Source organism: Montipora foliosa, chromosome 1, assembly GCF_036669935.1.
Source record: "Montipora foliosa isolate CH-2021 chromosome 1, ASM3666993v2, whole genome shotgun sequence".
Lineage (NCBI taxonomy): Eukaryota > Metazoa > Cnidaria > Anthozoa > Scleractinia > Acroporidae > Montipora > Montipora foliosa.
The window spans coordinates 35,008,496-35,023,495 of record NC_090869.1 but is presented as its reverse complement, the minus strand read 5'-3'; the positions used below and the strand labels follow the sequence as shown (position 1 = coordinate 35,023,495).

The 15,000-nt window shown below is 37.3% G+C and overlaps 1 protein-coding gene across 1 annotated transcript in view; it reads right to left on the bottom strand.

Annotated features, from left to right (window-relative positions):
* The window catches only part of LOC137997347 (protein VAC14 homolog), a 45,839-nt gene extending 32,362 nt beyond the window's left edge, over nt 1–13,477 (bottom strand). The window contains exons 1-3 of the mRNA XM_068843289.1: nt 13,292–13,477; nt 12,881–13,031; nt 5,031–5,198 (exon numbers count right to left, since the gene is read on the bottom strand). Coding sequence (XP_068699390.1) covers nt 5,031–5,198; nt 12,881–13,031; nt 13,292–13,392 — 420 coding nt within the window. The 5' untranslated portion in view covers nt 13,393–13,477. The remainder of the gene's footprint in view (nt 1–5,030; nt 5,199–12,880; nt 13,032–13,291) is intronic.
* Between the last annotated feature and the right edge of the window lie 1,523 nt (nt 13,478–15,000).

Genomic DNA, 15,000 nt, shown 5'->3' with positions numbered 1-15,000 from the left:
AGCAGGCCTTACATGTAGTTGCTTGAAGGGAGGATAGCGCTATCCACTGGATAACTCAATTGGCTTTGCAGTATTTATCCACTGGATAGTGACTTATCCGGTGGATAGCGTTATCCACCACTGCAACAACTGGGGCCAGATCATCTGGAACCTCCTTCTACCACACATCAGCACACTTCACACCATACTTTCGACAAAGCTCCCAGTACATCCTCAACCCAATCTGATCATGCCTCCTCTGATACTTCCTCTGTGTTAAACCAGTAGAACCACGTACCACATGCTCAACCACTTCCATCTCCTGGACACACTCTACACCTTCCTTTATAATCGTGGCCCAAAAAACCCTCATTCACATATTCAGCTTCTGTGCAGCAAATACTTATTATCCCTCTGTGCTGTTCCCCAAATACCCAGCTATGGCTTGGTATACAGCTCTGAGCCACTGCCACAACCTCTCATGAGCCACTTCACTGACATCCATCATAAACATGCGATCTCTTCTCCAAAAAATCTCCTTCCTTCCTTGCTTTCTCCACTTACTTCTTGTAATCGTTCTTCTTTACTCCCATTTGCAACGTCTCTCCAACTACCTTCAACATCTACTCGTTACTTGCCTTGACATATCCAAACAGACCAAGTTCCTCCTCCTTCACACAATCATACAAATTGATCAATCCCCTCTCGCCATCCTTCCCCTTTCTGTGCAGCCTCACCACATGCATGTACACTCCCCTTCTTGTAGAATTCCCCAAACATTGTCAACCTCTTCCCTGTCTTCACATCCATCACTCCCTGATATACTCAAATCCAAAATCCCTTCACTGTACCTCACCACACCTATAGCCCATGCAGTTATTACCGTAAACAAATTCCCACTGTACAACTTCAACCACATCACTAGTTTCACCCTTCTCAAATACTATAATTGCTTGAGCTTCTCCTTTATCTCCTCCTGCATAATATCCACACCCTCCAACACACCCATCACCTTACCATCCAGCAACACAATTCCTTCACAATGAACCTTCACCCCCTGCTTCAATACCAACACAGCACAATTGTCCAGCCCAACCTCCATCTCAGTCTATGGCCTAAGAAAAAACTCTCACAACAATGATCAAACATTACAGCTCTTTTCAGACCTTCCATAAAGCTTAAAATCGAACAACAAAATGGTTGATATAACTTCCGATCCTTCCCAAGCTTGTACCCAACATGCTCCATTTTCAATAACAAGACGAGAGGGATCATTGCAAAAACAAGGAGTCCCCCTGGAATATTCCCACTTCACCCAACACTTCCACATTTGATGTTGACACAGTTTTATTGCTTATAGCAACCCTTAACCATCCAGTCCGGACGGCACCTCCCCACTGCAAACTCTCTGAAATCAATCCATGTAATGTCTCCTTCAACCAGAGCCTCTGACTCTGTAAGTGCACCATCCGCACCGGAGTCACATCCCTCCCCACATTCAGCATCAACTCCCACAAATTCTTCCTAATCATCACTTTATCCAAACAAGTCATTCCACTCAGCTTTGTGATCACACTCTTCTCCTGATTTGAACCAACCTCCTTTAATTTTAGATCTCATCTCTTATCTTCTCAATCTCCCTCTTCTCTATCTCACTCCTCTCTATCTCAGTCAACAGATTATTCAGCTAGATGCACTTCAACTGTGAGATAGATCAAACTGGGTTCTTCTGCACCCACCCAAACCTTTCTCGACCCACAAAGCCTTCACCTTCTTGATATACCCCCTTGTCTTCTTCCCAACACTCCTGAGTAAACATCCCACAACACTTCTGCCATTGGGCCCTCCCCCTCCAACACAATCAAATCTTTCAATGACACTGGCCTGATGCCCTGATGTGGCTTTTAAAACAGCCCTTTTCCTGTCAATGGGGTCGAAAGCGGGCCCATGCTCATCCACCCCTTCGGAACCTAGCCTCTTCTGACAGCACTTGCTTACATGTATGCTGGAAAAGTCTTGAGAAACGCTATCAAAAGCAGTTCAAAAGTATTAACTCGCCTTTCAATTCACTATCAAATCTCTTGGTCAGTTCTCCCCTTAGGGATTCCCAGCGGAACCACCCAGGAGTGCGCTCACAGGCATCAACATAATAATAATAATAATAATAATTATAATAATTATTATAATAATTATAATAATAATTATAATAACAACGACACAACTTGCCAAGTACATTGTCCAAGTACTGTATGCTTAGTAAAGACTGTACTCTTTAAGGTGTAATTTTATTTTTGCTTATTGATTTATGAGCTGATTATTAGAAGCAACATGACATTTTTTTATTCTTTATTACTTTGTTCGAAGAACAAAGTGTATGATTCGACTTCAACGTTTTAACGTTTTAAAACTTATTTTGGGGTAGCAATCTGGCTGCGTCTGCATAACATTTCTTTGCCTCTTAGAAAGCAGCCCAAGTAGGATTTGAACCCTGTATCTCTTCCTTCAAACGCAATATGTGACCCTTCACGCAAAAAGGGGGCTGAGGGATGTCATCGAAAACTGTGAAATTTTTTCACGGTCACGGTACGCGAATTTCCAATTTCACAGCGTGAATATGCCATGATCACTCTACAAAAAGAAACTTTCACTCTTGGTGTGAGACTAATCATGCCGTGAATGATCAGTGAAAACTTTCACGGCGTGAAATTATGGGTAAAAATTAATACCGTGAAATTGGGAGTGAAAAATATTTACGGCGTGACATTGAACAGATTGTTCAGAAATCAGTCACGCCATGAAAATAATCTAGCCTCTTTTGTTTACCTACGCTGTTGCCGTCTTTGTCACTCAGTACAAAAAGAATGCCTAATCACAGGGTACGAGAAATCTGTGAAACCTGATCAACGCCAAGAAAGGAGAATTTTTATTCCAGACCTGAATATTCACGCCTGGAAAATAAAGTCGCATTTGAAAGAAATTTCTGATGTCCACTTGATTGATATAAAGCTCAGGAAAAAGTAAATTCTACCGTCCTGAAAGCCACAGAATAATTGCAAAATTGGTTATTTTGCTGGTGACTTCTTCATACATTTACACTGGTTAGTTGACATGACTTGATCTACATGTAGATCAAGCGAAAACTAATTTTAGGGTCGGCATGTATTATGGAATTGTTTACTGACATTGTTCCAGTATTGATGTTTGTAATTACCAGTGACTTAATTACCGCTTTCAGTGCATTTCTCAAATTTTCAAAAATAGTGAAATTGCTACACCAAAGATCAATTTCACCATAATCTCATCTTTTCAATAGAGCTTGCGAGTTTTCATTCCAATCACTTTTAAATGTTTTGGGCAAGCGGATATAAACTTTTCATGAAGTTACAGAGAATGATTTCTGGCTATGCCAACATTGCCAGACTCTGTGGTGCCAAATATGTCTGTTTTTTTATATATGTCTGGAAGGGAACGTAATTTTTTACTGATCCCATAAACTGCAGACAGCGTGTGACACTTTGATTTCTGTTATGGTTTTACTGAGTTCATTCATTTGATTTTCTTAACTAGTAAAGATCCAACTACTACGGAGATTCTTTTACCAATAGTTGACATTTAAAACCAACTCCAGCAAACTGAAGTTGCGTGCTTTTTAGCAGAGAAACAAAATAAGAAACACATATCTCATTTTGCATGGATTTGGAAGGGTGTTGGGTAATGTTCCATGTTTTAGTAACTACAAATTTTTTTTCTGTTGTTTATTTTCTTTTGTTTTCCTGAAATCCCAACATAAAACAGAAAAGAAAACAAAAGAGCGAATGGACCCCGAGGTGGCGATTCGCTGATTAAGATAGCCGATTTCGAGGCTTTCTTTTTTTGTTTTAATTATATTTGTTTCACCAAATTGCAGGCCAATTTCAAGGTAAGAATAATTAACCACAGCAAAACTTATCCAAAAACTGAGGACAGGGCAAGAAAATAAAATGGCATAAAAAGCTACTACGCTCCATGCAACAAGCCTGTTCAATCAGTGAAAGGCATTGAATTTTTTCATTTCAAAAAACAAAAATGTTATTTCCACATTTGGATTGTACAGAGTAACCACAGGGCTGGTATATCTGAATGAAAAATAATTTTAAAAAACATACAGTAATACACAATAATTATTATAAAATAACAGTTACTGTAAATCTCACTTTCTACTTATTTACAATCTAAAAACAGGCTTGATAGATTCAAACTAAATGTATTCTTGACTAAAACAAGACATTACCGTTAAGCATTATCCAACCCATACACCTCAGTTAAAATTTACAACAACCATTTTAAAAGAGAGCAATAAAATTATTTGCAGTCATGCGAATCCCAGCATTATCAGTAAGAAAATTATGTTTATTGGAGGCAGCCCTTGCAGGAATTCAGTATACTTTCAGTCTACTCTTCCATAAAGTATACTTTTCATAAGTAATACTATTTACTGTACTTCAAGTATACTTAATATACTGTACATGTAAGTATACTTTAAGAACAAGTGAAGTACTGTATACTTTATCGATTCTATGAAAGTATGCTTAAAGTATAATGAATTCCTGCAAGGGAAAGTATATATAGGAATTCAAGCCATACAAGGTGGTTTGGTTCTTAGATGAGGTAAAAATGAGCTTTCTTTAATCCTTTGATGTCCAAACCAGCCAGACTTAGCATTTTACTCTGTCTAACGCCAGACGATTTTACTCGTCACTGGGGAACCCCTGGGAGTCAATGGGTTAATACATGTAGGTAGTTAACATGATTGCTTGTAGAAGTGAAAATTTATTTTGTTTTTTGTTCCTTTTTTTTTATTCCCATAGTTCATTAGCATTCTGGTGTTAAGTGTTGTCCCTTTCAGTGAGTTTTATGCTTCATGTACATACTTTATTGTATAAGTTTTTTGTACCAAGGCTCTTATTCATTTCCATAGCTTGTTCTTGAAATGAATCTGTTACTTTTATTTTGCATAAATTGCTACATGTACATGTACATACTGGTAAATACAGGAACAAGTTGTTACTTACTTTACTAAGGCCATCAAACACATCATTGAAGAATGGTAGTACAGATCCCCTTGCTACTTTAGCAATGTTATAAAGAGCTTCACAGGCATAATATCGTACTCTGCTGTCCTGATCATAAAAACATGTCAGAACTGGAGGAATGAGATTTTTAAGATAAAGACCAGCATCCTGTAAAGACAATAAACATTCAAACTCACTATTTTTATTACATCAAAATGGGATCTTATGTGTACCATACATGCACGTTCACTTAAGGTGAGCAAGGAGGAAATCTCTCTGTGAGAAATTTATGTGCTCTTGTACTTTGTGGCCTGTGTTATCAATGGTGTTTGACTAAATATTACAACACTGTACACAGTACATGTACTTTAGGTTTAGGGTGTTGTTGGTTAATTTCGTTTGATGATCTTCAAAACTTGAACAATTATTCTTGAGAGAGTGCAGCATGCCACAGATGTTTGCTCTTAATTCAAACTAAACCTACTTGGGGCTAGCTCCTCAGAGACTTGGGTTGGTAACATAAAGCTACAGCTTGCCCGAAGGGCAAGCTGATGCTTGGAACTTCATCTCACCATGCTATTAAAATAAAAATGTGTGGTGACCTTTTTAAAGCCTCTGTCTGCAAATTAATTTTACTGAAACAGAGTTTCTGCCTTATACTTTGCCTCTTCTACTAGCATATCTGTGAAAAGTCAGCAATTCAGAGTGAATACAATCAGAACATATATAAATTATAATAATTATTATGTATGTTTATTTTGGCAGGAAATTGTTGTGCAGATAAATGTAAAACTACATTCACTAAACTTTGGAACAGTACTGGATCATTAGAGAAAGCACTGTAGGGTAACTGAGTTTTCTAAGTGATGAAAGCAATCTGCCTTAGTTAGCAATTATGCATTCACACTGTATAATTATTTATTTCTCAGTTTTCCGCAAACATACGTGAGGATTTACAGATTATTTTGGTACACTGTATTGCCTTTTCACTTTCAGGTTTTTGATTCAACATCAGCAATAATGTCCCTTAATGAGTATTGGTTGATAAATCAAGGCTATTGGTTCCAAACTTTAATCCCAGATGCATAGTAGAAGTATCTTGGGGTTGTCAATTTCCTAGTACTTTTGTCAATTAGTGAGACTGTTTTGCGCAGTAGTGTAATTTGTGTCAGTCGAAGCTTTAATCTGAATAAGAGATTCTATCAACAAAGCAAATTGTACCAACTTCAATTTCACCTTAAATACCCAGGCATACAGTGCCCTCTTGCACACAAGAGAAGATAAAATTATAATGTCTAAACACCATTATTCAATTTCCAAAGCAGAAATTTAATTGTTTAACCTTGTTAAATGCCATTTTTATTGCAAACCCAGACCACAAAGTATTCCTAACGATTCAATTGGATACTGCCCCGTTATCCTGGATGGCATAGCAACATAATTTTAAGGCGTTAACATACATGTAAGTGAGTTCATGACTTGACTTAATTTTCACAGTCTTCGACTTCACGCCTTGAACTTTTTTCACCGAGTGGGCATCATGCACAGAGTGAGAGGTTTTGAACATTAGAGTGAACATGCCATGAAATATTAAATTCATGTGCCGTGACAGTGAAATAAATTTGACGCTTCACCATGAAATCTAAAAACCCCCTTTTCGTGGGAATTAGGTCACATTTGTTACGTATTAGATGTGTGTAATTGATACAGTAGTATCAATTATTCCAACAGAGAATGAAACACTGTAAAAGTTATCAATGGCATTCAGAGAATTTGTTGTGACTGCAATTTTTGCCCCACACTGTTACCTGAAGTGCGCTGTCAGTGTATTTGAAGCTGAAAGTGCAGTACTGTGAGGCATCTCAATTATTAAGAAGGAAGAGTTAACTTTCTCCTCCTCAGGCCTCGATTGCTCGAAGCATGGCTAGCAGTAACCATCGTAAAATACCATGGAAACCTATAGGTTTGATACCTCTTAACCAACGGTTAGCCCAAACCAGTCTTCAAGCAACCGACCACTGGATGTAAAAATATTATTAACAGTTATTTAATTAAGTACATGTATAATGAACAATACTATATAAAACAACGAAACACCGAAAGAGCAAAATGAAACACCAAAACATGCATGTATGACCCCACTATAAATTAAATACTAACCGATAAAGGTTGGATTCGAGATTAAAATATTTAATATTGTTTTAGGCCTAAACGTTATTGCTCCTAATCTCAGTCTTACTCTGAATCCTAATATTAATCTCAATGAATTAGGAGCAATAACATATTAGGCCTAATTAGGCCTAAAATGATATTTAATCTCAAATCCAACCTTTGTCGGTTAGTATTCAATGTATGGTGTGGTCATACAGGGTGTCTAGAAAACACAGACCTAGAAAACGCAGACCTAGAAAACGCAGACCTAGAAAACACAGACCTAGAAAACACAGACCTAGAAAACACAGACCTAGAAAATGCAGACCTATATGTAGAAAATAACGATTTGGTGTTAGTAACATTAGTTCATAACTTTTAATTAAACAGTGAGTCTGACTACACTACAACGAGCTTCAAGTGAAAGTTGCGAATGCAAGACAAGCCTACTACAATAACTAAAATTAAACATAATCTCATAGAAGTTGTGCTACGCCAGACACGACAAACCACTAAAAAAAACACGCTTTAGAAGTGGCCAAAAAGCATGTGGAAATGTACTCCTCGTCTCATGCTGCAGCACAAAACCCAGAGGAAAGGGTGAAAATAATTAAAACCGTGACAGCACATAATAAGATGTAAACAGACAGGGAGACTGACCACCCTAGAATGAGCTAAGTCCCCTGCCAAAACCGTTAAATAGTCCCGTGACATCCCACGAGCCTCTCCATCGTGCCGCCAGAATATCAATTTCTGACTAATTCATTCAGTCATTCAATCGTCAGAAATTACATTTTTTTTTCAAAGTTCCAGTAATGCCACAAAAAATTTCAGTTATTAAGGCAAGCTATCGGGCCCATGAGAAAACAAACTTTCTTCAGCAAAGTATACAAAGAAGTACTAATTGCATCCGGCAGAGTCATGACTAGATTTCCATACAGCAAATCTTTAGAAATACGAGATAAAGTAAGGGCCAACCTAAAGGAAGCGCTCAAAATACTCATTAAGGAAGAACTCGGTCATTCATGTTGACTGTTTACAAACATACACATCGCGTGAGTCGTCACATGGCGTCTTTTGTGCATAGCAACTTAGTAAACTAGAGGAACTTTGTTTAATAATACTAATTAATCAGTGAACTGGACAACACTAAGCAATCTTAGTAAAGCCAAATGAAAGCTCACACACGGTTAGGTTTATACCGTTGGATTTATCATTTAACATTTTTACCCATTAGTACCCATGACCGGTTCAGTCGTTATTACCATGTTACTCGCGCAAACAGGTGAAATTGTATTTTAGTTAGAAAATTAAGACGTCGTAGGAAGCAAGGGTAAGGCAATTCTATGAATTCTAGCATAAATGTCTTGTTAATGTACTTTAACTGTAAAATGGCAGAAAACCAACCAGTGTGAAAAAAATGGCAGTAAAAGGGAGAAGTTGATATTATTGATATCATTGTATATAAAGCAGTAGGAAATCCTTATTTACAGATGTAGTGCCACTGATGAGTAAAAGAAATTCACCTGTTTTACAGTGCGACTGAGTACTAAATGGAACTTTTGTCTAAATACGTTAATCCCACGATTTCCCAATGATAATAAAAGCAACGGTGTCCTAGCATTTTGTCAAAGTTAGAATTCTGCACATGCCATGATTTGCTAAAAGATACAGTACCGCTCACTGATAAGCGAACCACCAAATGCGTTTCAAACTAGTCTTCAACGCGTTTGCGTTTGACTTTCAACGCGTTTGCGTTTGTTTTCAACGCAAACGCGTTGACCAAAGTCATTAACTTTCCAAAGTATTTGCATCACAAAAGGTTCAATGATGCGTTCGAAAAGTGATGTCACAAAATAAAACACAGTCTTGTTGTCTGGCTATACAAAGTTCGAGTTGCGGCCTATTAAAAACAAAAAGGTTTATGCTTTCGGATTTTTTCACACACAGACATGTCATGTAAACTGAAATTACAAAATAAAATTTGGAGCAACCAAAAACGATTCAATGACAAGCGTAATGAAAATCCATAATATAACGCGCTGGCAAGCAGTTGTAAACCCGAGAATGCCAGACGAAATTATGTGAATGGCTTTTTAACTGTCTTGCAGCTTTTAACAACATGAACCAAAAGCACCGGGGACAATGAATTTGTCGACATTTTGAGTGGTAGTTTGCTTCAAAAATAAAATCATTTTAGATATACATGTACAGAAACGAATTACACATTGCGCTGTTTCAACACGGAGATGAGAAAATTTGATGCGACAAGCTGAAAGACTTTTTAGTTTAGCTGCTAAAAACCAAAGGACACCACTTCACAAAGGGTCAACAAAAAATAACAAATGGAGATTTCAAAATAGATAAGGCGGCGATATAAAGATCTGCAAATGCGTTGAAAGAAAACTAGTTCGCAAACGTGTTTGTTTTTTTTTTTTTTTCAAACGCATTGGCTTTTCGTTCCCAACGCGTTGTCAACGCGTTTGATGGTTCGCTTATCTTTGAGTGGTACTGTATAATTATAAAGGCTATTACATGGCCCCCGGAGATACAAATTTTATCTTCTATTGCCGGAAGTATTAGAGTGAGAGAAACTTTCTGCACAAGAAGATAAAATTTGTATCCCCAAGCAGCCATGTAATGTTCTGTTTATTATATATTAGATATTGATCATTGAAATGTCCAGATTTAAAACAACTTGTTTTATTCATTTTCGAAATGATGAAAAAGTGGTCACCAACCGCTAAAACACGCATTTTGTGTAACAAGAAACAAGATATGAATATAAATAGCAAATCATAACGTAAAATTTTGCAATAAAAATGTTAATGTACATGTATAGTAGAGAAGAATTATATTGAAGCACAAAAGTATCTTACAATGAAGAGGAAGCTTGCGTTTTATTGGCTAATTGTGTTTATTACCATGACAACACCTATATTCTCACATGTGAAAGATAAAAATGATATGTTCACTGCGTGTAGTGAAGATATGATTTTTTAGTAAAAGGAGAAATCCTGGTATTTTATGATTATATAATAATATTGTTTATTATATAAACACCACTGAAATACTAAGTGAGCTTTTGTGCGAAAACATGATATCTTCTATAATAATAATAATAATAATAATAATAATAATAATAATAATAGCTTTATTTAAACTGCTAAAAATGTATCATTTTGTTAAAAACAAACTGGTATTAATACATGAGCAGATAAATATAATATTTCTGATGAGGGTGAAATACAATCATATCACTTACAATCAAAATCAACTATTTAAATATTATCTTAACAGATAAAAAGGATAGCAATAAAAAATGCAATATTTAATTTACCGTGCACCTATGACTTAATTTGTCCGATTTTAGCAAAAAACTATATAAGGCTGCTTTGAATGATGAAAAGGTTGTAATTGATCTTATCGATTTTGGAAAATCGTTCCAATCCTTCGCTGCAGCATATTGAAAAGTTTTTTGTCCAACTGTTGTATTTGCTTTTGGTAAATGTAGCGTAGTGCTGTCTCTGAGATCTCTCCCGTGCAGACTTGATCGCCGAGGTAAATAGCCTTTTAGTTGGTTTGGACAGTTATAGTCGTTGATGATTTTATAGACTAACTGAAATCTCAGAAAACGCCTTCGATTTTTTAATGTTAAGAGTCCCAATTTAGATCTCATACTCTGAGTGCAAGAAGTCCAGTTAGCTTTGAGTATGGTACGCATAACCTGATTTTGGAGCCTTTCTACATGTAGGCTGTCTATCATTGAATTTGAGCATTCCATCCAAACAGAACATCCGTAATCAAAGATTGGTAGCATCGTTTGTTTATGGATCTTCAATAGAACGCTTCTAGCCAGGAAACTAGAAAGTCTGTTTATAACACGGATTTTTGGATACGTTCTTTTTTGCATATATGAAAGATGCTCTTTCCAAGCCAAGGTACTATCGACGTAGACACCAAGATATTTATAGTTTGTAACTTCCTTGAGACGATGATCGTGAATAAAGATATTTAAATCATTAGAGTTTTTGAGACTTCTTTGAGTTCCAATCTTCATGACTTCAGATTTTCCTGGGTGTATAACCATCTGATTACTTGATAACCATGAGCTAATGTTGTCAAGATCCCCATTAACATAATTAGATGCTTTGTTGATATCTCCATCGCTGTAATGGATTTCAGTATCGTCAGCAAACAAAGTACAACTTGAGTGTTTCACTGCTGATGTAACATTGTTATAATGTGCGCAGAAGAGAGTTGGCCCTAAGACGGACCCTTGTGGGACCCCGTGTCGAAATGCTAAAGATTTTGATTCTGTTGAGTTGCAAGTTACATATTGTCTACGATTGTCAAGGTAGCTTTTAAACCAATGAAACGCAGAGCCGGACACACCTGCAGATTCCAACTTCTTTAAGAGTAGATTATGATTTATAACATCAAAGGCTTTCGTAGATCCAGAAAAGCAGCAACAGCTACATGTTTAATATCAATGGACCATTTCCATTCGTCAACAAGGGGGATTAAGGCTATATTACATGATGAACGTTTTTGATATGCAAATTGTTTTTCATTGATCAGTTTGTTTTCAACTGCAAAGTCTTGGAATTGTTGATTTGCAAACCTTTCGAGCACTTTGGCTAAACAAGGTAAAACAGACACTGGTCGATAGTTGTTGCAGTTCGTAGGAATTCCTCCTTTAAAAAGTGGTGAAACGTGGGCGATTTTCCACTTTAAGGGGAATTCACCTTGACGAAAAGATTTATTAAATAGATATGCAATGCTGGGTGCAATGTAGCCAGCCACGGATTTAATTGCTTTTACCGGGATATTATCCGCTCTTGCTGCTTTCCCTGCATCACATCATCTTCTCACTTGAAGATAACATAATTGTCATGCTAATCGACGTCGCAAGTACAGCAATGACGCAGCTCAACAAGGTCGAACTGAAAGCATACAATGGTGCCTCTGGCTGCCACTATATGGTCCATGTGTGACCTTGGAGCACAGCTTACAGCCAGCTAGAATCAGCTGTTAATGCTGGTTTTTGCTGAGGGAGGAAAACCAGAGAACCCAGAGAAAAACCCTCAGAGGAGAGTAGAGAACCAACACAAACTCAACCCATTTATGGGGTTGGGTCCCGGAACTGAACCTGGGCCACATTGGTGGGAAGCGAGTGCTCTCACTACTGCACCATCCCTGCTCCCCCCTTTTCACACATGAAAAGATCACTGTTGCTCTGGTTACATATGAAAATCGCGAGTTTCGTGAAATGACTTAGTATTTCATTGGTCTTTATATAAAAGTGAAACATTTTTCAACACTCCAAGAGAAATTTCGTATCTCTGCGCGGCCATGTAATATCCTCTATATCCAGTATATCAGGCTAAACATAAACCATTTCTAGCGATCTTACGATAATATTATGTTTTCACCACAGGTTTAGAGGCTCATCCGCATAAATCACAGAGGTGACAAGTCATTACATTACTTGTCACTGAACTGAACTGGTGAGAATTTAGAATGAAATAGTGATTGCGAAGGAATTACATGTAAGCCTTGTTTTCTAGGTCTGCGTATTTTAGGTCTAGGTTTGTGGGTCTGCATTTTCTAGACACGCGGTCATACATGGTGTTTTGGAGCTTTGTTTCGCTGTTTCGTGGTCTAGTAATGCCCATGTATAATTCCGTAATTTCTACCTTTCCCAATGCAATCGCAGTTGCTGCTAGCCCAATGAGTCCTCCCTTTCGCGAGTGATTGTTATGGGAAACTGCAAATTCTTCAGCAAGTACAGATGTAAGACGTGTTATTTGCCTGACATCATTGCTGGCGATGAACTCTTTCACCATGCTGAATCATGAAAAAGTACAATGTGCATTTTGCAGTATTTAATAACAAATTGATCTTGAGTTCCTCTTGCATACTCAAAGTACGTATCACACTCTCACTAGTGAGGGATAATTCCATCTTCGAGCATTGACAAGAATCGAGAGTAAATGCAAAGCAACAAACACAGCTTCTTTGCGTCTTTTTGTCATCTTTGTTGAAGTACCATATAAGTACTATAGTTTTATACAATCACGATCAAAGATTGTGTGAAGTGTACCTACCGTTCAATTTCTAAGGCTGCTATTTTCCGTTTTTCGTACAATTTGTCATTCAACCCACGTACAACGTTCGGGGTTAGAGGTAACAGGTCTTTTTCCGACATTGTAGCTGCAAAACGCACCACATTTGTGCGAATTCTCTCCGCCTCAGAAACACAAGATTTTAGATTGTTTCAGGCGATCATGCTGGGCTCGTTCCAGGCCTCTGTCGTTTGGAGTGTTGTGTAAGAAACCCGTAATGTCTCAATGAACTTCGAATTCTCACGGCTGGACTGGATCTAGCATGGAATGCAGGCTAAAGCGGGCAAATGATTTCAAATGCAAATTAATTTGCCCGCATAATTATAATTAGCCTCCATTTCATGCTAGATCCAGTCCAACCGTTAGAATACGAAACTGGCCTATTCTTGACAATTCTTGACTAATTAAGGACGGCCTACTAATTCAAAGGTATTTTGGCCCCGGTTTATGATTGTGCGGGAACTGTAGATCTTAAAGTGGTACTACGACCAAAAAAACAATTCTTTTTTTTCTTTGGATTTCAAAACTATGTTAACTAAACACTAACTGACCCAAGTTTTAAGTTCTGATTTTAAAAAGACACCTGCTTATTTTAACTGGAATTTTCTTATTTATTGGTCCGCCATTACTAACTTTAAAATCTTGAGAGAGCTGGGTCGAGGAGAAAATGACTTCAAAGACTCACTAGTTTAAGAATGCAATGTGTACGCGGCCGAATTAATATGCAGCACGGGAGTTTCGGGCTTTCAGACTTTTAAACCCGTGTTTTGCATATGTAATAAATTGCGTTTACACGCTGAAATTTTAGGCTAGTGAGTAAATGACGTCATTTTCTCTAGATCCAACCTTCTGAGGTCCAATCGGCCAGTTTTGAACGTGAGTAATGGCGGACCGTGAAATCCAAAACTTACACTCAAAATAAACAGCCTTTGGATAAAACTCAAAGCTCAAAATTTTCCCAGTTAGGTGTTAAGCAAACACGCTTTCAAAATCTGAAGAAAAAAAGGAAATGATTTTTTGATCATAGTACCGCTTTAAAAAGTGTTATTGGAGTCCAAAAAGAAAATTGAGGATAACCACACATTTTTCAAAGGTAATTGATGAAAAATATTTGTAAAAAGCTTTATAATACAAAGTAGTGTATGGCTTTCTTTATCAAATTGAAGCTTAATTATCTCTCAAAAATGCGTGGTTACACCCAAGAGTACTTACTAAGATATACATTTTCTGGATAGTTTTAAAACGCACAAAAATATCACTGTATCAGTAAGCATCACCGATAGGAAATCCGAGTATCTCGAGAATTAGACTATTTTGCTACTAAAACAAAGATTGTCAGAATTGATGTAATATTCAAAAAACGAGCAGCATTGCTTTATCGGGGTTTAATAACACGAGAAGTATCCGAATGTTTTTAGACCCGATAAAGCACGTGCTGCGAGTTTTATAAATTAAAATATTGAAAGGCCGTCAAAAATGGGAAAACCAAACGCGTCTTTGGTGCTTTTAAAGACTCTGAATTGTGAAAGAAAAACCCGTCTTCAGCGCTAAAATCGAAGGAAAATCTGCCTGTTTAAACAAGTGTTTTAAGAACACGTGTCGGTTGACAGTTATTCTTTTGTTCTGCAGCCATGAATGGTCTTTGCGTTTGAAGTGCGCATGCTCAGATGACGCTTACCCGTTATTCTCGA